The 25,008-nt window shown below is 39.2% G+C and overlaps 1 protein-coding gene across 3 annotated transcripts in view; it reads left to right on the top strand.

Moving 5' to 3' along the window:
* LOC144681526 (transforming protein RhoA-like) overlaps positions 1–25,008 on the top strand; it is a 39,946-nt gene that overhangs the window by 8,470 nt on the left and 6,468 nt on the right. For 2 of the 3 annotated variants that reach the window (XM_078543172.1, XM_078543173.1), the window contains exons 2-3: positions 23,196–23,353; positions 24,547–24,667. In XM_078543172.1, the coding sequence (XP_078399298.1) occupies positions 23,198–23,353; positions 24,547–24,667 (277 nt within the window). In that variant the 5' untranslated portion in view covers positions 23,196–23,197. Of the gene's footprint in view, positions 1–20,590; positions 20,827–23,195; positions 23,354–24,546; positions 24,668–25,008 lie in introns of those variants that run through there. The other variant, XM_078543171.1, reaches the window with a different exon arrangement.

Here is a 25,008-nt window from a genome sequence, read left to right as displayed (position 1 = left end):
TGAGCACAAAAATGAACCCAGAGCCTGCTTGTTTTAGTACAGAAATCATGCACCAAAAACTTAAAATGGTGAAGCACAAAGTGTCCCAAAATCTATTTTGAAACTTAAGCCTGGGGTAATGGATGGGCTGAGGTTTGGGTGGTGGTGCAAGGAGAATAAGTAATTTTTTTTAAAAAAGTTCAAATAAACAACATTTTGCTGGCCATGGGTACAGGGAATGAGTAATTAAAAGGGCTGTCAAATACAGTGCACAGCTCTGTATTGGAGATGCATATCCCAACAACTACTGTGCTGTCTATATTCAAAATCCAAATGGGCAAGAGTTGTTTGTCAGTACAGTCCTGATTTGGTTATTGAGTTCTCAAGGTGACTCCTCATGGAAGCAATCTTCTTTAATATATTTTATTTGGATGTTGTTAAGCAGAAAATAACATAGTTTGGATTACTAGACAACAATGTGCAATGGTATTCCTCTACCCCTGTTTTCTTTAATAAAATACTCGATGTACAGTACAAATCTTTGCTCTGTGGAATCCAGTGGGCAACAACTTGAGCACATCCAGCGCAGACCTGGCTCAGCTATCCCTCACCAAACCTGACTGGATCACATTAAGCTTTGGCCTTGCTATCCTCTCTGCCAAAAGCACTCACTAGTTAATCTAGAATCAACCTGTAGAGCAAAGAGAACCTCTTTTCTCTAATATCAACTGTCCCCATAAAGCCCTCTCTCCTGTCCTTTCTGTCCTCAACTCTAACTCACAGATGTTGCTCTGCAAGATAGGGACCATCCTTGCTTGTTTTGTCAACGCCTCTGTGAAGTGCCTTGGAATGTTTTTCTTTGCCAAGTGTAGTATGTAATTGCAAATCATTATTCACCCCCCCTCCCCCATACCTCACTGTTGATGCCTCCGATCTTGCAAACGAATGCCCAATCTTGCTGCCCTTTTCTTCATCTACATGTTGCCTCATGGTGATATTTTCTATAGACTTGGGGCAGCTTCCATTTATATGTTGATGATATTGGAAAAGTAGCGGTGGACATAATTTCTCTCAACCTTTTCACCATCTTTTGTGGTGTTAGACTACATCTCCAACATTCAGTTTTGATGAACTTCAATTTCCTAAACTTCAGGAAGATCAAATCCCTCATCTTTAACCTTTGCCACCAACAAACTCTCTGCTCTCTAGCTCTTTCTCAAGCTGAACCAGACAGTTCATAACCTCGGTGTACTAATCAAACCAAATGAAGCTTCTGAACTCTCCTCACCTACAAGAAGATCACTTCTAACACCAGCTTCCTTCACTCCAACCTAGCTCATTTAAAGTGAAAACTTTCCCAATGCTGTGAACAGATTTGTCTATTTCATTCTCTTCTGACTGGCCTCCCATCCTCGCCTTCCTTAAGATTCAGCTATATAAAATTCTACTGCCCATATCCCGTCCTGTGTTAAGTTCTGCTCACCTATCACCCCTGCACTCATTCATCTAAATATCGCTCCTGCACCCTATCCCCTTGACCCCTCCACCACTACCACCACCACCAGCCATCCTTGTTTATCTGTACCTCAAATTTAAATTTCTCAGAATTCTCATCCTTGTGTTTGAATCTGTGTATGGCTTCACCCTTCTCTGTTCTTGACCTATGCCAGAAATACAAGCCCTACCTCTCCTGCAAATTCGTCACTCATCTGACTTGGTCTTCTGTGCTTCCTCTCTTCTGTCTTGCCCAACATTACTGGTTCTGCTTTAGCTGCCTAGGCCCCACACCTTTTGGCATTTCCTCCTTAAAACCCTGCCTCCTCTCCAAGCCCCTTTCCTCCTGTAAGGCCTTCCTTTAAACCCATCCCTTTGACCAAGGTTTAGATCTAATCTCCTGATATCATTTTTTCAGGGTTCTTGGGCGCCGCTGTGATGAGTTTAGCACCTTTAATGCAGAAAATACCCTATGTAAGAACCTGTTATTACAGATCGGCCAACGATTTAAGGTGTCCAATGTTTATTTGCAGCTGACTGTATTATTTCTTTCTTCCTGTTATTGACTGCTCTAAGATAGCACTGACGTTTTTTTGGCAGCCATGAAGGCAAATGACAGATCTGGATTTCAAAAATTTGTTGAAATTAGTTGTGCATATCTCGTGTCACCTGTCTAATGGCTCATAGGCATCTCTACATTGCCTTTGTACCTATATATTTAGCTCTGATAATTAGAAATTCAAATCTGTTTCTGTTGAGCAACTAATGAAACAAAAATAAAACTTCTGATGTTCATATGATGGATTAAACTCATTGAAAAGAATAAATCTTAATCCTAGACATGCAAAAGTGAGGCAAATTTGGAATTAAGTTTAGCTATTACTTTTCCTTGTGTAACTTCTTTTGTAATAGAATCACTATTGCAGTGATAGTTATTACTGAAATTAAGATTTCAACGGTAACCATACTGCATAGTACATACTATACTGAAAGTCGTCAAAACATTATATAAAATTGTTTTCAAGTACTACAGTTGGTGAGGCATTGTGAGTTATAACTTCGTGATATCAGTAGAACCCAAGGCTATGGTATTAGTGATGTTTCACATACCTGATTGTCATTGGAATGCACAGATGGTCCAAAGTTGACTAGTGTTGGACAATCCATTACATTTACCTTTTATGTTTGTCTAGCAGTGCAGATAAAAGGGTGGATTATGACCTTTTTAAAAAAAACACAGGTGTGATGCACCCATCACAAGTTTAATCTTGATGAAGACCCTGCTGTGCCTTATAGTACAAATAATCGCACCTTTTGAAGTGTTGCTATGAATGTTTCGTGAGAAGATCCATTTTTAATTTTGTTTAAAAAGGTGTTATGTTTAAATCTCACAACTGTTTTATTGCTTCACTGCTTCTGTGGAAAAGCTTGAGATGTGAAAGTGTTCAGTGGGGGTAGTAGCGTACTCTGACGTTATTATAATGTCAGATATTTTATTAGCAAGCTTAAATTTTCACAAGTTTCAACTTTTGTTGGGTGAGAAAGATGTTTAGGTTTTTTATTTGTAATTTTTGCTAGAACACTGGATTTTAAGTTTGACTTTTGCTTTGGAAGAAGATCACGCAGTTAAATATCAATAAATAAAGTTTCAATGTATTGCAGTTCTAGCATGACCCCATTTCCTAGACACCAAATTGTATTGAATTTAACTTGCAAATGTATTATGTAAGGTCTTGATACATCAAAGTATTTTGTGGTTTCACAGCCTGTTTGCTGTTAACCGATCAGAGGGCAAATCAACATTTATGTATTCACAGTTGCATCCTAGCAGTGTTTTGCTTCATTTTTCAGCCATTCTATTTCTCAACATCCTTCAGTTTCTTGAATGTTCTATTATGAACCTTGCTGCTAAGGTGTAACGTACAGCCAGTCTGACTTTTGGCCAGTCTAATTTGAATTGTTTCACTGGTGCGTGAGTCTCTGTGAGCATGTAAGACATACCAAAGCAAAGGCAAGTGGATGAAAACTCAAACAAAACTAACTGCCATGGGCAAGGTTCAGAGCAGTATCCCCCAAAAAATGTAAATTGCTCAAAAGTATTGTGTGCTGCCAAATAATTGTGCTGCTGACATGACAGCATAATTAGGCAAAACTGAGCTAGAATACAAAGTCTATGTTAAGTGCAAACACAAAAAAGCAGAAATTATTTTCTGCACTGCAAGTGGCACTGGTAAAATAGATCGACCAAGTGCAAAATAAACTGCTTCATTTTTTTTTTGTGGAAAATTCAAGATTGTTTGCTGACTCTTTCCAAGGTAGTTTTGTGGCTTCACAATTTTAACTGTGGCATGAAGAAGTTAAGTCCAAGGCTGTCAGATTTGAAATGCCATCATTGATTACCTTGCAGAGGATATTTTTTAATACACATGTTGGAGCATTTTCGCCAAATACTTGCGTTCAATGGGGAGGAATGTTTACTGGGGAAAACCACCTTTCTGCTGTGTGCCAATATAAGGGAAAAGCTTGTGTGAGTGGGGAGACAAGTTCTTACCATGTCAATCCACAAACAAGCAAATTCTGTCACATGGCTATATACATGCTACCAGGCAGCTACGCGCAAAAGTAACAAAAAGATTTGTCACGACCTTTTTCAGTGTGGATCTGGTACTTCAAGAGGCAAGATGAAAGAGAAAAGTGACTGTAATCATTGATAATTCCCTGACTCATCTTAAATTTGCTCATGATTTCAGCGCCACCAAGGTCACCTACCTGCCTGTGGATCAAGGCATATGAAACCGCAACAGTGTTGACTAGCTGTAACTGATGGGCAGTGTGATTGAATGTGTGGAGAAAGGTTAAAGTGAATAACGGTCACATACTATAGGCCATGCAGTTCATTTGTTCTGTATAGAATCGGGTGAAGGAGCAGATGAGTCCCACTGGCTTGAGGGAGCTGGGGAGAAAGGTAAAAGACTTGCAATTTTATAGTAATTTCAAGATTTCAGGACATCTCAAAACCCTTTACCGCCAAATTAAGTCCTTTTGAAACATTACTGTTTTAAATGTAGGAATACAGTTATTAGAAGCTGTTGCTTTCTTGCATAGAAACAATATAGTCCACCTTGATTTAAAACGAGCCAGCTTCCACAAACAGTAATGTGATCAAGTTTAGATAATTTATTTTGGTGATTGGCGGGATTAATATTGGCCTGGACACGAGGACCAGCTGCCACCCCTCCCCCCACCATCTCCCCATCTTTGAAATAATACCATAGGATCTACCAAAGGGTAGATGAAGTCTCAGTTTAACATCTCATCCAAGAAATGGCAGCTCTGACAGTGCAGCACTCCCTCAGTACTGCACTGTGAGTGTTGTCTTAAGTCATGTGCCCAAGTCTCTGGAGTGGGACTTAAACCCATGACCTTCTGACTCAGGTGAGAATACTACCACTGAGCCGCAGCTGACTTGAGGGAGCAATGGGGAAAATCTTTGCTGTCACTTAAGTCCAATGCAGTGAGGGATTATTTCTAAACCAGGAAATATAAACATATATTCAGAATCTTTCACAAAGTAACTTCAGTGGTTTTACAGTATAATTGAACAATCTGGAAGTCACTGCGCCAGCATTTTATTCAATCTTTCATCAGTTTGGGGAAACAAATCATAACTAGTCCAAAATTTATAGAGCTTCTCTTGATCATTATTCATCTATAAATCTAATTGTAAGAATCTAAAAAGGAAAACATAAAACTAGGCTAGATGAACACTGTTAATGCAACTCTTATCTACTACTGTGTGCCTTGAACTAGAAGCAACCCTTTGGGAAGGTGATCTATACATCGAGCTCAAGTAGTGGCTATAATGTGGGTGATGGATATGTTTGTTGAATGTTGCTATATTACGTTACTATTTGGGAATAAATAAACTTCCAGGTTATGTTCCGTAAGTTCGAAATAAATATGGCTACCCAAACAGTAATGTCAGAACGCCAGTCATTTTTTTTTTGTGGTAAAGATCTTGAAAGTCCATGTTGGGTCGCAATTGTAAATATGTTGTTTCAGTTTTCTGAGCAATCCGCGAGTAATGAGGGATTTAACCCAAGATGGGCTTTGAGTTAATTTGAAATTCTCTGTCCATCTGAAAATTACATGCTAAGTATTAATAGTATATTGTTTATGTTTAATTATATGTAGGTGAAGGACATTAATTGGGACCTCACTTGAGCACATTTAAAGATACACTTTGGCCATCAACAGGCCCAGGCAGCGGGCAGCCAAGTGGGTTGTTCAGCCCAACTGTCTGCCTCTCTTCTGCTGCTGTGTCTCCACTGTGGTGTCCCTGGAGAGGGATCACGTGGTGGGTGGGCTGGGATTGGAGTGCATCATCAGCCCTGGGAATGTCACTTTAATCTGATTAACTAAGTTTCCATTAAAATTTTTGGGGATTTCTTTCTGTTACAGTACATTAGTGGTGCCCATTTCAGAAGAGGCATCTTTATTGACAACTTCTGGTTGGATCAGAAGTATAAAGAGACATTTAGCCATCAACAGTTCCAAGCAGTTGAGTGTTTGTCTTCTGCGCCCAGGTGTGCCTGGAGAGGGAATATGTGGCTTCGTCCAGTTTGCTTCAGGCCTTCTGCAACCAGGGGGATGGGGGTGCATCATCAACCCTAGGAATGTCACTTTAATCTGATTTAGCTAAGTTTCCTTAAAAGCTTTTTATGTTTTTTGGTTAGAGTATATCAATAGTGCCTCTTTCAGAAAGGGAACTTGGTTCTTTTTTGGCAACCTTCTGGTTGGATCAAATTAGGTATAAAGAGACAATTACTGAAACTGTGGCATGATTGAGTTAGGAGATATATGCTTGTAATGTTTAACTCTGTAAATAAATGTAAGACTGAGTTAAAATTGGCTATAGCATCATCCTTCAATTGCCTTTCTGGAATATAATACAAAGAACAAAAGTCTGCCATTTAGAGATGTATTTGAGGAACCTGCTCCCACTACCACAAAAATATAGATTGAAGATTTGCATAATTTTATGATGGGGTTGAAATTGTGGATAAGCTACTTTAGTGTCAGTCTTGCAATTTTACATTATTTGAACCGCTAAAATTTGAACTGCTTTTATATTGCACTTTTAACCTCTGTTTTCCTGTCTTATCTGGTACTGTCTTTCCCACTATTTTAGCCGTTGCAAATTCTTATGTTCACACTCCTGCCTCTCAATATGGGTAGAGTTTCAGGTTTGGGTACAATAGGGAAATTGTACCCAAAATGTTTTAAACTGCCCTGGTTAGTTTACAGTTCAAGTTTCCATTAAAAGTCATATGCATAATCATAGACATAAAATCTTACACGGCACTGGTCCATGGAGTAGAATAATGCTTTTTTTTATCTCCATACCCCCTCCCGCACTAACAAGTACTCCTTGATATGTTTAAAAGTAGTATCATGGACCACTTCCCTTATTACAGCTGAAAAAGGGTTTATCACAATAAGCATTTTTAATTAGCGTGCAATCTCCCACCTGTGAGTAACCGGATTTTGAAATCACTGTGAAAGATACTAACCTGAACAATTTACCATTTCATTAGTGTACGCTAGTCAATTTCTTCCAGTTTCTGAGTAAATAAAGCATTTTTTTAAAACAATGTACCTGCTGGTACCTGTATGTCCAAGAAAATTAGCACAATTCAAAGAGCCTTCCTGAACTGGTTCAATTGGCACAAACTCACAGTGGTGACATGGTCAGTTTTGTGTGGGGTGCCTTATTCTGGTAAATTGAATTTTGAAACAGTGTAAAAGATTGCAGAAACCTTGGTGTTTTGGGGCATAATTCACTTGCATTTTAAATTCCTCCATCTTTTGAACTGGTTCAGCTTATTCCGCCAATATTACTGGCATTAACCAACAGAAACTCAACAGCCCCAGTGTTTATTTTTACACTTTACTCCCCTATCTTTTCTCTTCTTTTCTCCCATCCTTTCTGTCCTGAAGACTTGTCTTTTGCTGGGGCTCTGTTGCCCCATGAGTGTTAATGTTGAACTTCAGAGGATAGCATAGCTTAAGCTGATTTCTGCCTTCATCCAACATGGCATGCGCACTTCCAGCAGAGCTTGTTTCTCAGCCCTTAATTGTTGGGACTTTAGTTGCTAATTGTAACGGCATTGACACTGTCCGATTTGAGATTAGCAAACTCTGTACTTTTTGAAGTCTGTATAGAGTAGAAATGAAGAATTTACATTTGAATCAAAAGTGGGCAACATTGTAAATATGATTAGTATGTTGAATGTTATAGACTACTTGGTGGCTGGACAGGGCAAGGTCAATGGGGTAGTAGTGTTGTTGAGTTGGGACAGAGGAAGAGATGTGTTGAGTTCAGTCAGAATTGTGGCAAGTATGTATTAGCCTGCAGAACTTGTCTAGCCCTAAGTTCCACCTAGAAGCACAAGGGCAGCAAATGCATGGGAGCCACCACCACCTGCAAGTTCCCCTCCAAGCCACACACCATCCTGACTTGAAACTATACCACCATTTCGTCGCTGTCACTGGGTCAATCCTGGACCTCCCTCCTTAACAGCACTGTGGGTGTACCTACGCCACATGGACTGCAGTGGTTCAAGAAGGCTGCTCACCACCACCTCCTCAAGGACAGTTATGGTTGGGCAACAAGTGCTGCCTAGCCTGCAACACCCACGTCTTGTGAAAGAATAAAAAAAAGTAACCAAGACACAAGTTAATTTCAGTTTCTGTTAATTGCTTACATTATCGGCTCCATTTACATATTAATACTTAAGTACCTAGGATGATATGACAGAAGATAGCTTTAAAACAAGACCAGTATAAACACTGAAGAAAGGAGCTGGGTGTCACCTAAGGAAACCATCCTACTAACCCCATATTTGAAGTTGAAAGCAGACTAGTTACAAAGTGTAAAAGCAAAAAACTGCAGATGCTGGAAATCCAAAACAAAAATAAAAATACAAATATAAAAATACCTGGAAAAACTCAGCAGGCCTGGCAGCATCTGCAGAGAGGATCACAGTTAACGTTTCGAGTCTATATGACTCTTCAACAGAACTAAGTAAAAATAGAAAAGAGATTTTCTATTTTTTCTATTTTCTATTTTTACTTAGTTCTGTTGAAGAGTCATAATGACTCGAAACGTTAACTGTGTTCCTCTCTGCAGATGCTGCCAGACCTGCTGAGTTTTTCCAGGTATTTTTATAGTTACAAAGTGTCCTCCTTTAAGGAAAGTTGAGATTGTGGATATTTATAATTCATGGTTATTTTCCCTGATCTTGCCCTAAGCTCCATCTGGAAATATCTGTAAGCAGCCATATTTGAGCAGCCTTCACCTCATCAAAAGGCATACAGATGTTTCTTATAAACCGTTTTTTAAAAACCTCACAACTGCAGTACTGGATCGCCAATAGCAAATGCATTAAACATAAGCATTTAGTTAGTTGAGTACTGTTGACTGTTTTGTCATGAGTGGTTATTCAGTTTATTAAACAGATGAAGTATTGTTAATACCATTGAATAATGTCTTCCATTGCCAGATAGTATCCATCTAAGTGAATGGATTTAATTTACACCCAGTGAAAATGTGACGATCACTTGAGTTAATGCTCAAACTTAATTCTGAAGCATTTACAGGGGGTGCTATTGTTAACGTGGAATAGCATGTTACTGTTGTGCATCAGAAATGTGTAAAATTCTGCTGTGGAACTATTTTCATTAAGATTCTGCTATGTGGGCTGTTACCACTTTTCTGAAAAATTAAATTTTGAAAGGCTGATCAGTTTTCAGAATGCTGACCCTAGTAAAACTTAACCTCAGTGTTGAATCTTAATGCTTTGAAAGAATGCTTTAAATTTCATGGTCACTGAAATTTTGTTCAAGATGAGTGCATCGCTCCTGGTAAAACTTTTTTAATAGGCATGTTTATGAATGAAAATTACTTGCCCGTTTATGATTCCAAGGTAATATGATTTTTCATTTATGCCCATTTGCCGATTGGAAAGCTTTTTAGAACTCTAGAACCTCTTAGCAGCATGATACATGTGCTAGAATGGTAGCGGTCTGGGGTTCCCATCATTGTTATAGGAACATAGGAGTTAGGAGCAGAAGAAGGCCATTCAGCCCTTCGAACCTGCTCCACCATTCGACAAGATCATGGCTGATCTGGCTGTGGTCTCCATTCAACCTTCCTGTCTGCCCCCATAACCCTTGACTCCACGAGACTGACCTCCTGCTCCCTCAACCCTATTCTCACCAACCTGCTGACTGCCCAACTTCCTTTCCTGTTCCAAAGAAGAGTCATTTCACTTGAAGAGTGAACTCTGTCTCTCTCTCTCCACAGATGCTGCCAGACCTGCTGCATTTTTCCAGCTCTTTGGTTTTTATTTCAGATTTGCAATGGTTTGCTTTTATTCCTTTCCTGACTCCCTGGTTAGCTGATGTCATGAATGATTCTCTCTCTTCGGGTACTGTCCCTCTCTCCTTCAAATTTGTCATTATCTGCCTCAAAGAAACAACCTTTGGCCACTCCATCCTTGCAAACTACTGGCCCATCTCCACCCTCTTTCCTCTCCAAAGCCCTTGAATGTGCTGTCGCCTCCTAAATTAGTGCCCCAGAACTCTATGCTTGAATCCCTCCAATCCTGCAACAGTACTGGAATGCCTTTAATATTAATGAAGTCACAAATGACAGCCTATGTGACTATTACAAAGGTAAACTATTCCTCCTGGCCCTTCTCAACCAATCTCCAGCTTTTGACACAATTGACCACGCCTTTCTCCTCCAATGACTTTCCATCCATCGCCCAGCTGGGTGGGAGTGCCTGGTCCTTATCTATCCAGTTATAGCTAGGGAAACACCAGCAATAACCTCTCTATATATTGTTTTATAGTTAGGAATTGGTGGACCTTAGTTTTCAACTTCCTGGTGATTATTTTGTTAAACATAACAGCTACTGACAGAAGTATTTGTAGTTAGTTTTTAAAGGCAAATATTTACCTATACATTGAAGTTAACTTCTGAAGGTTGAATTTAAAGAGGTAGATGACCAAGTAAGGTGTCTTAAACAATATTTTACCTAGTCTGTAAACATAAGCTTGATCTATAATATAATTTTACTGAATTGTTGGTATCAAGTTTTTTTTCCCCAAAAAAATCCTGGAGTGAACACCCACCGACAGTGATAGCGTCTGCTACTGATCAAATTTAGTGTCTGCTTGACTTAGTTGTTAGCATCTCCCCTCTGAGTCAGAAGGTTGTGGGCTCAAGTCCATGTCGAGGGTGTTAACACACAATCTAGGCTGACGTTTCACTATTATTAAGTGGTGTTGTGTTGTCGAAGGCATTGGATGTAACAGACTCCATGACACTTTTTAAAGATGAGGAGGAACTTCTTTGTTGTCCTGACCAATATTGTTTCCTGAAAAAAGAGCTCCCTGAAACAGATTATCTAGTCATTCATCTTGTTTGCTGTTGTTGGATCTTGCTGTGTACTTGGTTGTCAGCGTAACAATATTCTTCACAAATTAACAGTAATTTGTTAGTTTTGGGATATACTGAGCATAACATGTGGCACAATATAGATTCAGTATATTTCATTGTTTTTTTCTTACTGCAGCCAACATGCAGGTTTTCAGTAGTTTTACAGAACCACATTTAAAATCAGTAGCTTAGTGTTCAGTCATGCTACATTTTTCTAGTATCTTTTGTATGAAATACTGCTCCCACAAGCAGTGACATTCAGTTGCACTTGGAGTTGAGTATAATTTGCTCCTATTTTAATTTTAAAAATGAGGCTGTTTAACTTTTCAATTTCTCTCCTTTCTCCTCTGCTGAAGACAATAGCTTTTACTAGGTGCAGCATACCTCTCTGATATTCCAGCTAAGCGGATGCTTTTTTTTGTCCATGTGAAGTTGGACTCTATATGTCAGATTATTAAGCCCATCACATCCAATCTCAATTTCATCCTTACACAATGAGTACATACACATTTCCAGCAAGGCTTGATGAACTGGAATAGAAATGCTTCCCTGCTCTCTCTCTCTCTTCCCACCACCCCCCCCCCCCCCCCCCCCCCCCCCACCCCCCACCCCCACCCCCCGCCCCACACTCACCAAACCTTCTGGCCTGGGGTGAAAGACAATTCAAAAGGCAATAGCATGAATTCTTTTTTGTAAAAGTTAGGTTAGAATATATGCTGGAACATGTTTGCTGCTGTCTCTAAATGAATTAAAATAGCTGAAAATCATATTGAGCTAAACAAAAATGTGCTACATCTTGCACATATGTCAGTGTATAAAAGGCACCCTGGTGTAGAGTTTAATATGCAAAGCTAACATATGTAACGATGGTTGTCCTTACGCATTTAAAATATGTATTTAAAAGTAACTTTGAGTTCATATCAAATTCTAATTATAGTTTGTGATGATTGATATAAATATCCCAACACACTGTTCAATTTTATTTTGTGACTGCACTGTGTGCGTCTTAAATACACATTCCCTGTCATAGGAATACTATCAAGTGAAAGCAAAATGCTTTGTTGTAAATTTGCACGATTTACCCAACAAAAACAAATAATCTGGTCATTATCTCATTGCTATAAATAGGAATTTGCTGTGTGCTTTAGCTGCTGCATTTCCTCCATACAACAGTACACTTCAAAAGTACTTCATTGGCTCTAAAGCACTTTGAGGTGTCTGGTGGTCATAAAAAGCGCTATATAAATGCAAGCTTTTTCTTTCTATGTTTGTTTTAAATAGCATTTTAAAACAAAAATTTAAATAGACATGTTGCTGGATTGGGCAGACAAGTGGCAGATGAAGCTCAAGGCAGAGAAGTGTGAGGTGATTCATTTTGGCAGTAAAGATATGGTGAGACAGTATAAAATAAAGGGAGAGCCTCTAAAGGAGGTGCAGGAACAGAGGGACTTCGGTGTATGGGTACATAGGTCATTGATGATGGCAGGGCATGTTGAGAGAGCAGTTAAAAACGCATATAGTATCTTAGGCTTTATTAATAGGGGCATTGAGTACAAGAGTAAGGAGGTCATGTTGAACTTGTGAAAGAGACTAGTTAGGCCTCATCTGGAGTACTGCGTCCAGTTCTGGGCACTATAGTTGAAGAAAGATATGAAGGCATTGGCGAGAGTACAGAGGAGATTCACAAGAATGGTTCCAGGGATGAAGAAATGTAGCTATGAGGATAGATTGGAGAAGTTGGGACTGTTTTCCTTGGAGAAAAGGCTGAGAGGAGACTTGATAGAGGTATTCAAGTTCCTGAGGGGTATGGACAGGGTAAATGGTGAGAAGCTGTTCCCAATGAAGAGAACATCAAGAACCAGAGGGCACAGATTCAAAATAATTGGCATAAGGAGTAAATGTGATGTGATATGAGGGAAAAAAATTTTCACTCAGAGGGTGGTTGGAATCTGGAACAAACTTCTTGAAAGGGTGGTGGAGGCAGATTCGATGGAGGTATTCAAAAGGGAATTGGATTGCTATCTGAAAAGGGAAAATGTGCAAGGTTACAGGGATAAAGCAGGGGAGTGGGACTAGGTGGAATGCTCTTTCTGAGAGCCAGTGCAGACTTGATGGGCTGAATGACCTCCTTCTGCCCTGTAAAGATACTGTAAAATAAGACCTTGAATGGATGAAAATACCCCCAAGGTGTTCCCTAGGCGTAAGGAAAAAAATGGATCCAAAACCAAAGGAGATCTTGGGATGTGTGACCAAAAGCTTTTTCAAAGAAATGGGGCTTTACAGAGGATCTTAAAAGAAGATAGGGAAGTTGAAGAGGCGGTGTGATTTCAGGATGGAATTCCATAGTGCAGGTTGAGGTGGCTGAAGGCTCTGTTGACAATAGTGGGGTGAAGGTAGGGGAACAATGTCAGTATTAGTGAATTTAATTTAGCATTGCTGGTATGTCAGTTCCACAAATCTTGTTTGGTTTCTTTTTTTTCTCTCCACTTGTCATGGTCAAGATCCATCCCTCAACCAACACCTCAAACAGATTAACTGGTCGTCACTGCTATTTGTGGGAACTTGCTGTGTGCAATTTGACTGCTGCATTGCCTACATTAGAACAGTGACTACTCTGCAAAAGCACTTCATTGGCTGTAAAGTGCTTTGCGACACCCTGAGATTGTGAAAGGTGCTATATAAATGGAAATCTGTCTTTCTCTTCACATTCCTCCTCCCTCTACAATGTTAGCTCAATCATGTTATCAGCCTGCTAACCATATGGAGTGGGGGTGAGGGACTCTGCATGTCAGTTCAGACTAGGGTTTTAAAGCTCTTTTTGTCCTTGAGTTTTTCTGGAGGAATCAATTGTAATTTCAAGCTGCTGTAATTCTATTTTTCTTAATTTGTGTTTTTGTGGAACTTTAACTTCCCATGGATACCGGATGAAGTTTTTAAAACATACAGAAGAGAATATAAAAGAACAAATCTCAATTTATAGGATGTCTTTCTTGAGCTATACTCTTTGTAGTTTCAACACATATGAGAAACAGATCTAGAAACATCTTTCTCTGCTGTTTTGTACACGGACAAAATGAAATTAGCAAAGAAGTCTGGAGAAAAATGAGCATAAAGCAGATCAAAATCTTTTAACATTCTTAATAGGAAGTGTACTTTATTGAATTATTACATAACTTTAATTTTACATATAAACATGCATTCCAGCACATACCAGCATTTCTCAGTCACCTTTCATACTGTTTAGTGCTTTAAAAGTAGTGATGAGAGGCACTGCAGTGCTAGGCAGATAATTGCCTGATGTGAGGACATAACTGGAAATGACAGGACTCCCTATTCATAACATGGAATGGAGGAAATTGCTGGATACATCAGTCCATGGCACTGCTTTTGGCCTATACTTCTAAAGCAGAGTACAGAATGACAAATACAGAGGTGACGTAGATGTATGTTGCTCCATTTGTAATCTGGATTAATGATTGTTTTGATTGCACATTGGAGACCATGTTTCAGGCAAAATATTAATGCAGGAGCTTGACTATAAGTTTACGCATTGGATTCATTAAATGCAGTATATTCAACTTGGGTAAAAATATGGATATTTTGGAAATCCAATGTAAGATAACTTTTGTGCCACATTACTGAAGTTTGGAACAACTTTGCAGTCAATGCATTATATTGAGTATTTGCTGCAAACAATGAAAAAAATGCATTACTATTGGAATCTTATTTAAAGTAGCAGCTCGTGTTATATATTAATTATTTTCTAACAGGCAAATTTCCTATGTTTTGGAGAAGGACTTAATCAGGAGTGGGGAAATTAAAGTAGGTTGATTTGCTTAGGCGGCAAGGTCTGGGATACAAACTGGAACTTGGATATGGGAATCTGAACCTTGGGTTTGCCTGTAAACATTCACTTTTTCTAGAAACTGGGTCAGACTTCAAGAATATGGGACATCCCATGGATTAATAGTTTTACGTAGAACTGAACTACTTGTGTCTGCAGCTTGAATAGTATTTACCTTTTGAAACCATGGAATGTTAAGTTTGCATTACGACAAGGATTTCGGTTTGTTTACTTGAAAGATTCTTAAGACATTTATCAGAGTCTAAATTCTAATCTGAAATGTGACGCACTTCTATATTTTGTGTTCTGTCCTACAAAAGGCTAGTAATAATTACAGTCACATTATTTTTAGTGTGGTTGGAAAATATAATTATTTTGAAGGTAATGTTACAATACCATAAATATACACATTTAAACTTTCAGTTTGTTTTCTCTCTGTTTACATTTATCCTGAATGCACACTGAGGTCAAGTAATGGCTGTATTTTCCAGGGCTGTACCAGTGTTCTTCTTGAGCTGATCATTGTGTGTACAAGTTGGTTCAGGTGACATCCCATTGCGTTTTTATTTTGATGTTTTTCTGATCTAAATAATTTCCTCTGACTGGAAACTTGAAGTTCTCCTAACATTCCAGTGCACTACTAAGGGAGTGCTGCACTGTCGGAGGTGTCATCCTTCTGATGGGGCATTAAACCAAGCCTCTATCTGCCTTTTTTCAGGTGAACATAAAAGACTCGTGGAATTATTTTGATGAAAGGCAGAGTAATACTCCCCACCTTTACCAGAGTGTCCTCGCCAGCATCAATAGTTCCTTCAACCAAAATCACTTAAAATGAATTATCTGGTCATTGTCACATTCCTGTTTGTAGGACTTTACTGTGTGCAAGTTGGATGTCATGCTTCCTACGTTACAATGATTATACTTCACAGGTGCTTGGAGTATTGTGAGGTCATGAAAGGCGCTGTATAAATGCAAATCTTTCTTTCTAAAAATGCCACTGTGAAATTGGTTGCTAAGTATGCAAGTTAGCTATGATGACTTGCCCCATGAATTTCCTCTTTTCCCTGTATTACCTGTAATTTGCTAGCTCCAATGCTGCTTTCCAGCTCGCATTTGAAATGATAAATTGTCATTCAACATTAGAACTTGTTGCTGAAATTTGGTTGTCAGCAGCTATAGATGTTGTGGCTTTTGATCATGAAGATTTAATTTGTATTAACAGGAATCCTGCTTGCTGCTCAACCTTACCTTAAGGGAACTATAGCCAGAAGTAAAGTTGGAATTTGTGAAGTTGGAATGATAAAACAAAATGGTGATGCAAATCGTTATACTGTGACCAGTGACTTTCTATTCCAGGTTAGCCATAGAGTTTTCACTTGGCAAAGTCAACAGCAGAACTAGGCAAGTTATTTCTTATCTACGTCATGCTAAGAACATTTTAAAATAGTTTTTGTTGTTTGAGGAGGATTTATTTTTAAATTCCTTGTAGAAGAAATGTTCTTCATGTGAAACTTGACATAGAAATACCTCAAAAGGTGTTGCACCTAAATCAGCAGCCAATGTGATTTATTAACTCAACACCAGCCCTGTATATTTTGATGGCCAATTCCGTTCTCTAGTTTGGTGTTCTGATTTTTTTTTTTAGCTTGCTGCGTTATGTGCCAGATGCTGATTTTCAGTGTTTCCCTACTTTTGCTGCTTTTATCTTGTATGATCTTGTATGCTTTTTTAGCTGGCTGCACACCTCCCACAATCTGCAACAACCCCAAACTAAATGGGAAATGGTGCAGGAGACATTTAACTGGGACAATCCAGACTGCGTGAATGCATGCCCCTGATTCCTGCACAGAATCATGGCATTGGCACATAGATGTATGTAGCTACTGGGAAACATGCATACTGCCTTTGTGACATTGCCAATTCTCAGTTCATATATTTAAAAGAAGCACTTAGTTGTCAACAGGTCTGACAGCATCTTTGGAGAGAAAGACAGAGTTAACGTTTCGACTCCGTATGACTCTTCATCAGAACTAAAGTAAAATAGACATGGTGAAATATAAGCTGTTTAAGGGGGGGTTGGGCAGGTGAAGCTGGATAGAGGGCCAGTGATAGGTGGAGGCAAAGGAGAGATTGCAAAAGATGTCATAAACAAAAGGTGAAAGGGGTGTTGATGGTGGTGATATCAGCTAAAGGATGTGCTAATGGTGACATTAAAGGTAGAAAGCAGGATGAGCAAGTGACAGATAGCCCTAGTGGGGGGAGGAGATCGAAATAGGCTAAAAGGTGGGGATAAAACAATAAATGGAAATATATTTTTAAAATAATAATCGAAATAGGTGGTAAAAGAAAAATATATAAAAGAAATAAAAATAAAATAAAATTTTAAAAATTATAATTTTTGGAAAAAAGCGGATCAAAAAGGGGTGAGGATGGGGGAGAGAGTTCATGATCTGAAGTTGTTGAACTCAAAGTTAAGTGCAGAAGGCTGTAAAGCGCCTAACCGGAAGATGAGGTGCTGTTCCTCCAGTATGCGTTGAGCTTCACTGGAACATTGCAGCAGGCCAAGGACTGACATGTGGGCATGAGAGCAGGGTGGCGTGTTGAAATGGCAAGCAACAGGAAAGTCTGGGTCATGCTTGTGGACAGACCAAAGGTGTTCCGCAAAGCGGTCACCCAGTCTGCGTTTGGCCTGTCTAATGTAGAGGAAACCGCATTGGGAGCAGCAGACTAAATTGAGGAAAGTGCAAGTGAAGTGCTGCTTCACTTGAAAGGAGTGTTTGGGCCCTTGGACGGTGAGGAGGGAGGAAGTAAAGGGGCAGGTGTTGCACCTTCTGCGGTTGCATGGGAAGGTGCCGTGGGAGGGGGTGATGGAGGAGTGGACCAGGGTGTCCCAGAGGGAACGGTCCCTACGGAATGCCAACGGGGGGAAGGGAAGATGTGTTTGGTGGTGGCATCATGCTGGGGTTGGCGGAAATGGCGGAGGATGATCCTTTTGAATGCGGAGGCTGGTGGGTTGGTAAGTGAGGGCAAAGGGGACCCTATCAAGGCTCTGGGAGCGAGAGGAAGGTGTGAGGGCAAAGGCACAGGAGATGGTTCGGACACGGTTGAGGGCCCTGTCAACCGCCGTGGGTGGAAAACCTCGGTGAAGGAAGACATGTCAGAAGAACTGTTTTGGAAAGTGGCATCACTGGAACAGATGCAACGGAGGCGAAGGAACGGAGAGAATCCTGCTTTCTACCCTTAATGTCACCATTAGCACATCCTGTAGCTAATATCACCACTGTCAACACCCCTTTGACCTTTTGTTTATGACATCTTTTGCAATCTCCCCCTTGCCTCCACCTATCACTGGCCCTCTATCCAGCTTCACCTGTCCAAACCCCCTTAAACGGCTTATATTTCACCCCACGTCTATTTGTCTTTAGTTCTGATGAAGAGTCAAATGGACTCGAAACGTTAACTGTCTTTCTCTCCACAGATGCTGTCAAACCTGCTGAGTTTTTCCAGCAATTTTTGTTTTTGTTTCAGATTTCCAGCATCCGCAGTATTTTGCTTTTTTTTCACTTAGTTGTCAACTTCCACAAACTCGGTGGACAAAACGTACCAATCAAAATGGCAGCAGAAGGAAACCACTTGTATTATACATTGCCTTTCATGACTTCAGAACATCCCAAAGAGCTTCACCAGCTAATGAAGCACTTTTAAAGTGCATTTTGTTCAGTGCTTCTATGTCCTTTTTTCAGTATGGATAGCAGAACAGTGCACAATACTTTTAACTGCAGCCTGGCCAGGGCCCTATACAATTAACATAATCATTAATTTTCAATTTTATATCCTGAGAAATCAGTCCCAGTGCTTTGCTAACCTTTTCAATTGCTCTGCTGACTTGTGATTCTGCTTTTAATTATGTGCTCACCAGTATCCCTAGATCCCTATGTTCTTTTAGTTTCCCAATTACTAAGGTGTAGGTGATGTTTCCAATTTTGTTGTCAAATTGTATCACCTCACATTATATCTTTGTTCAAACTCATTTGCCACTTAACTGCCCAGTCTGTGCTTTTTCTGATCTTTTTGTATTATGTTGCATTCTTCCTTAGTGATAGCTAAGCCACACGCCCTTGTTCCGCCAAGTTTGATGTATCATCTGTAGCAGTGCACAAGCTCTTATTGATCTGTCTGCGTGGGCACATAAATCCCTTTGCTCCTCTGCAGCTCCTGTCTCTCGCCATAAAGAAAATATTCTGATGTGTTTCTCAGATCCAAAGTGGATTTTCTCATGCTGAATGCCATCTGCCATAGTTTTGCCCATTTACTTTGTCTCTCTCTATAACTTTCTATTCTTATCTAAACAGCTTGCTGTGCTTCGATGAGAGCAGTGCTGCTCATCGTGTGGTTTATTTCAAAATGGTTGTTATTTAGAGCCTAATCCAATTCCTGGTGGTTATTTAGAGCCTAACCCAATTCCAGTAGATAAGCCTGGAGAATTTTCATTTTCCAAGTGTAATTTTGATACTTTTGGAAGAAAAATCTGCATTCTCTCCGAGTATGTACTTTATTTCTATAAAACCCTTCCGTCACAGCCTTTTATATTGACTTGTTAGCCAGCATTCGTTCAGACAGACCTTCATGGAATGTAGCAACGTTTTGAAGATTGCTGGTGTCCACAGTAAACAGTGTTCCTGGGCAGGTCAAAACAATTACTGTACTGCCTTCTCTTCGTCATAGTCTACGACATAGCCACAGGCGAAGCCATAAAGATTATTGCGTGTCTAAGCAGTTGGATCAAAATTTAAATTGATTTCTTCACAGTAAATGCACTGAGGTTTTATATCGCTTTTAGAAGCTGTAGAGTTGCGAGTTGACGTATCATCTGGTAATACATGTATAGAAAATGTAGGCACCTGCAGTTCAGCTACCTATGCTCAGTAAGGGAGGCGATGCCTCCGTATGCTTCTTGTACCCAGGAAACTGATGGCGATTTCCTTAATCGTGTAGTCTGTGTCGCCTCAGCTCAATGTCTGAAATGTCTGATATTGGAAGCCAGCATCTATTTCCACTGCACATGGTCAGTTTATTCAACCAGCAGATCTTACAGCCTATGTTTTCTTTACCTTTTTTATTACTTGATTTTCCACATGGTATCATGGAGGTTAGTGGCTAGTTAGCTCAGTTGGCTGGATGGCTAGAGTGTGGTGTAGTACTAAGCCTATGGCATGCGTTCAGTCTCCTTACCAGCTAAGGAAGATTTTGGGGCCTGCCTCCTCACCTTGCCCCATAATGATATCATGACATGAGCCATGATTAGCAACACAAGAAATAGAAGTAAGAGTAAACCATATGGCCCATTGAGCCTGCTGCACCATTCAATGTGATCATGGCTGACCTTAGCCTTCAACTCCACTTTCCTGTCTGCTCCCCATTTCCCTTGATCCCCTGAAAGATCAAAAATCTGTTTGAGAGAGAAGAGAGAGTGATGAGTTGCAATTGAAGACCTAAGTGACAATTCTTGAGACCCATGAATAGGAGACTCCAGTGCCAGAGGCAGAGTTGTTTTTTTTATTAATAGACAGCATGTTGGTGGGAACACTGCAACTCAGCATTGACCCACACCCATTTCTCCCTGTACAGGTCTAATGAGAGCTGAAAACAATAAATGAATAGCAATCCTTGCATTTATGCAGTTAGTTCTGTTGTTAGAATACCACAAAGCATTTCACACATTAGACTGATATTTAAATGTTCAAATTGTCATTTAGACAGATACATGGAATTATGATTTACATTCAGTCCTATTGCACAGACGCAGGTCTAGTGGGTGGTACCACTAGCAGCAGAAGTGCCTGGAGGAGGCTACTTTATTTTAATATTTATGGCTCTGTAGGTTCCGCATGCCATTTCCTTCTGGTTCTGACATGCAATCCACCCATTGGAACAGGTATTCAGGGTTGCTTGGCAGTAACAGGGATCCTGGAGGTTGTCGAAATACATAGTAATATAAATAGTAAGTATATTTCAGCCATTTCTAAGTTTTTCTTCAGTTTCTTGTTTTCTTTAATGTTAGAACTTGCATTCTTATGAGTTTTTGAGCCTATTTTTTTGTCCCCAGCGCCACCAATGCCGGCTTGAATAGGCTACGCAATGGAACTATTCCCCCGCGCCCCCCATCTGACATGTCTGGAGTGAAGAGGGCCTTCTGCAAGGATGCCAGGCAGGTTAGGCTGCACAAGGTGCCACATATGGGAGAAAACACCTTGCTTTAGCAGACCAAAAGAAGCTGCAACAGTAGATCCCAATGATAATGCCAAAACAATGGGCAGCATTCTGCAAGTTTTCAGACATTTTGCAGTGCAACCCACGAGTTAAGGTTATATGGAGAAAAAGAAATGAATAAAACATTAAAAGAAATCAAGTTCTGAAATCAATTTTGAACACTTCATTTTCAAAATGATGCTGACTTGTTGAGGGTTCAAGGCAGAATGACAAGGGGTTTTGAGCATTTAAGTATTGGAAACCAGGTTAAATGTGTTTGAACTCTTTTGGAAGGAATGGCTTGCAGGGACTAGATGGAAAGGATTTTTTTTAGCAAGTTTCAGTAAACATATTTGCATAGAAATCTGTGGTATGGAAAGAACTTTGTTTGCTATACTGTCATCTTCTCTGAATTTTCAATCAGCAGTCGCCTGGTTTGCCTTTAGGGTGGATGATTTGTGCTCTACTAGTGAAGCAGAAAGATATGAAGAAAAATTTTAAAAATCAGTTTTGGAAAGTATTGTTTATATTTCTAGAGTTAACACAAAATCAAATCACAGAATCTTAAGAAATAGAAGGGAAGTGTTGTCCAAGTTTACTATAAAAATAATTACCACTGCCCCATTTTTGTGGAATGCTAACAATATTTCTCATACATAATACTTCTGCATTTTGTTTGCAGTTCCTGCTTCTGTTTCTAAGTAACAACAGCTGAAAATTTTGCCTTGTACATGCATTCATTTAACAATTCTGTTTACTACGGTTTCTTTTATTTTTTTCTAATCTTGTGCAATAATCTTGGCTTACATTATTAATTCCCTTGAGTGAGCAGAGAATACATTTGCATGAAACTTGGATATCTAAATTCATTCTGACAAAGGTTTTGAATCAGAAATTTGTTTGCAAGAAACAATTCTTTAAAAGCATGTGAATAAGATAATATTTTTATATCAACTAACTTCTGTGAAGTGCTGGAGAAGCATTTTTTAAATCTGGGTTTGGCCTGAATACTCCTCACCATATTATTCTTGTTGAGAACTTGGACGTTTCTTTTTAATCTAAAGATTGTGTTTCAAGGTAAGGCTTCTAGACTGATTATTAGATCAACATGCAAGAATGCTATTCTCTACCCTGTACAAAAGCATAGTAATAATAATGATGTAATCTCCATTTACAAAGTTTAAAAGTTTGTACTGTAAGGATTGATTGAGTGAGATCTGGGAATTGTGGTAACATTCTGTATTTTATTCTCTCCCCCACACCCCCCACCCTTGCCATTTTAAAAAAACTGAATATTTCACAATATTGGATTGACTCTCATTAGCCTTCATATTACTACCCACTTGAGAGGAGCAACTGAAGGCTTCCTTTAGGACCTCACAAGCTGGCAGAAACCCATTTTCTGTCCTTCACCAATGCCTGGCCTTCATACACTAATTCTCATACAATTATGCTGTCGTAATTGGCAACCTCACAGATAGAGAATCTGCAGAAACCTGTATGCTCCACCACAGTATACTAGAGCTCTGACGCACTGAGCTATTGTGCCACCCACATTTTTCAAAGACATTACATCAGTTAACTTACTGATGCACCCATTGTGCTTGCTGAGAATTGTCTAAACCTATAAAATAGGACTTATTATTGGTAAGAAATAAATGTGTGCCTGAACAAATGACGCTTCTAATTTGTATTTAAACATATTGGCAACTGTCTGATTTGTGCTGTATTCCAAAATATTGGCTCATCTAAAAGTTATTCATACTTTTCAGAGCTTCTGTATTAAGCCAGAGAATTGCATTACTGGGAGCGGAAATAAGCTGTATGGGACACTAGAAGCCCTAGGTTCATTTTCCAGTCTGTACTAAATTTGTTGTTTTCAGTCATTTGACCAACTACAATTGACCTTGGTGTTCCTAGCAAGAGGTCCCATTGGTACTCTCAAGATCCAACTGCATTTTGAACTTCTCAAATTTTTTAATGAATTTGAATGAATGAGATCTTAAATATCTGCAGCGTTTTAAAAGAAAAATCTCCTGACATTTAGAATGGCACATAGCTGAAAAAAAAAATTGATTTGTCCTATAGTGGTTATGTAATTGTAATTTTGTCCTTTTGCAGTGATGGCTGCCATACGCAAAAAACTGGTTATAGTTGGTGATGGTGCCTGTGGGAAGACATGTCTACTAATCGTCTTCAGTAAAGATCAGTTTCCCGAGGTGTATGTTCCAACAGTTTTTGAAAATTATGTAGCAGATATTGAAGTGGATGGAAAACAGGTTGGTAGTAAACAATAGAAGGTTCCATTGTTTGGTGCATTATAGATGTAACATCATTTACAAGATTTTAATGACCATATTCTGTTGCCTGACATTCTCTATAAGGCCAAAATCCATCTTATATTTACAGTTTACCCTTTCCTCATTTACTTGTGTACATTAATATAGGTACCTTCTCAAATTTGGGGTGGGAGAAGAAGGGGCTGGTGGATGGAGCATTGATCGGAGTGCCACATAAGTTGTTTCTCATCTAAACTACTCGTGGAAACCATTGCTCCTAAACTGAATAAATACTGTAGGCCAAACCTCTTTCTCTTCATGATGAAGTGATTTTTTAAAAACCATTCTCAAAAGTTCTTTTGCACCAGTTTAAGTTTTTTTTTTGAATTAGTAGCCACAATATGTTTCTCCTCTCACGTGCATGAGTTGAGTAGCAGAATGGTTTTTGAAATTGATGTCAAGATCCAGATATTATTTAGACTTGCAAACAACTTTCCGTGCATAAACTGGACCCCCGGCCCAACTGATCTTTTTATGCTCCATCCCACTTCTCTTCATCCAACCCTATCAGCACATCTTCTATTCCTTTGTCCCTTGTGCTTATCTACTACTTGAATGCATCTGTACTTTTTGTCTCAGCTACTCTTTGTGGTAGCAAGTTCCTCAACTGAACCACTCTTTGGTTAAAGTATATCTCCTGTATAACCTGTTAGATGTATTGTTGATTATCTTATATTTATGGTCTCTAGTTTTGATACTGGAATTATATAAAGAAATGTGAAGTTGGTGGGTTGAGGCACACGAAATAAAGGAAGACTGTATCTTTTTTGTGCTCCATCGGACTTGAGAAGTCTTGATCCTAACACACAATGCAAAATGAAAATGTGTTTCAGCCTTCAAATATCCTTCTTGCTGAGCTTAATTTTTCAACGGCGTCAACTAATTAGTAGCTCATTGATTCTTGAGTAGAACATTCACCCACTGTTTTGAGTTCCTAACAATGTTCACCTTCTCTGGAAAATTGTGCTTAGCAGACCCTTTAGAAGAGATTGCTGGAATATGGGCAAGTTTGTTTTCTTGAATGGATAAAGACTAGTTTGACCTTCTGTCCAGTGTATATTACCACAGTGCATGGAGAGAATTTTAAGTATTCCACATTTAAGATTCTGAAAATTGATTACTTTCTTCTCCAGGTTGAACTGGCACTTTGGGACACAGCAGGACAGGAAGATTATGATCGACTTAGGCCTCTCTCCTATCCAGATACAGATGTTATTCTAATGTGTTTTTCTATTGATAGCCCTGACAGTTTAGGTAAGAATGTGCCTTTTTTATACTGGGTGGCATGAGCATTTAATCTCTCTCTTATCCATTGGTTACATATATCAGGGTTTTTATTTTGTTCGTTTTAAGACATCATTCAGGTTTGCTTAATTATAAATTATTTCCTTTTTAATGAAGGTTAATCATTTTAATACAAGAGAATTTTAAAGTAGTTAAAGCCTGTTAAATAGAAAATCAAAGTGAATTGTGATGCCACATTTTTGAGAAGAATATATAGCCATAATTTTAATTATTTGAGGATTTTACAAATGAAAATTGCGCAACTTACCAATGATAACTTTTTTTTAAAGGTCTGTCTCCAGACTCTATTG

This window comes from Cetorhinus maximus, chromosome 6 (genome assembly GCF_964194155.1).
Source record: "Cetorhinus maximus chromosome 6, sCetMax3.hap1.1, whole genome shotgun sequence".
NCBI lineage: Eukaryota > Metazoa > Chordata > Chondrichthyes > Lamniformes > Cetorhinidae > Cetorhinus > Cetorhinus maximus.
Note: the sequence above shows the minus strand (reverse complement) of the source record. Positions and strands in the feature narration are given on the sequence as shown.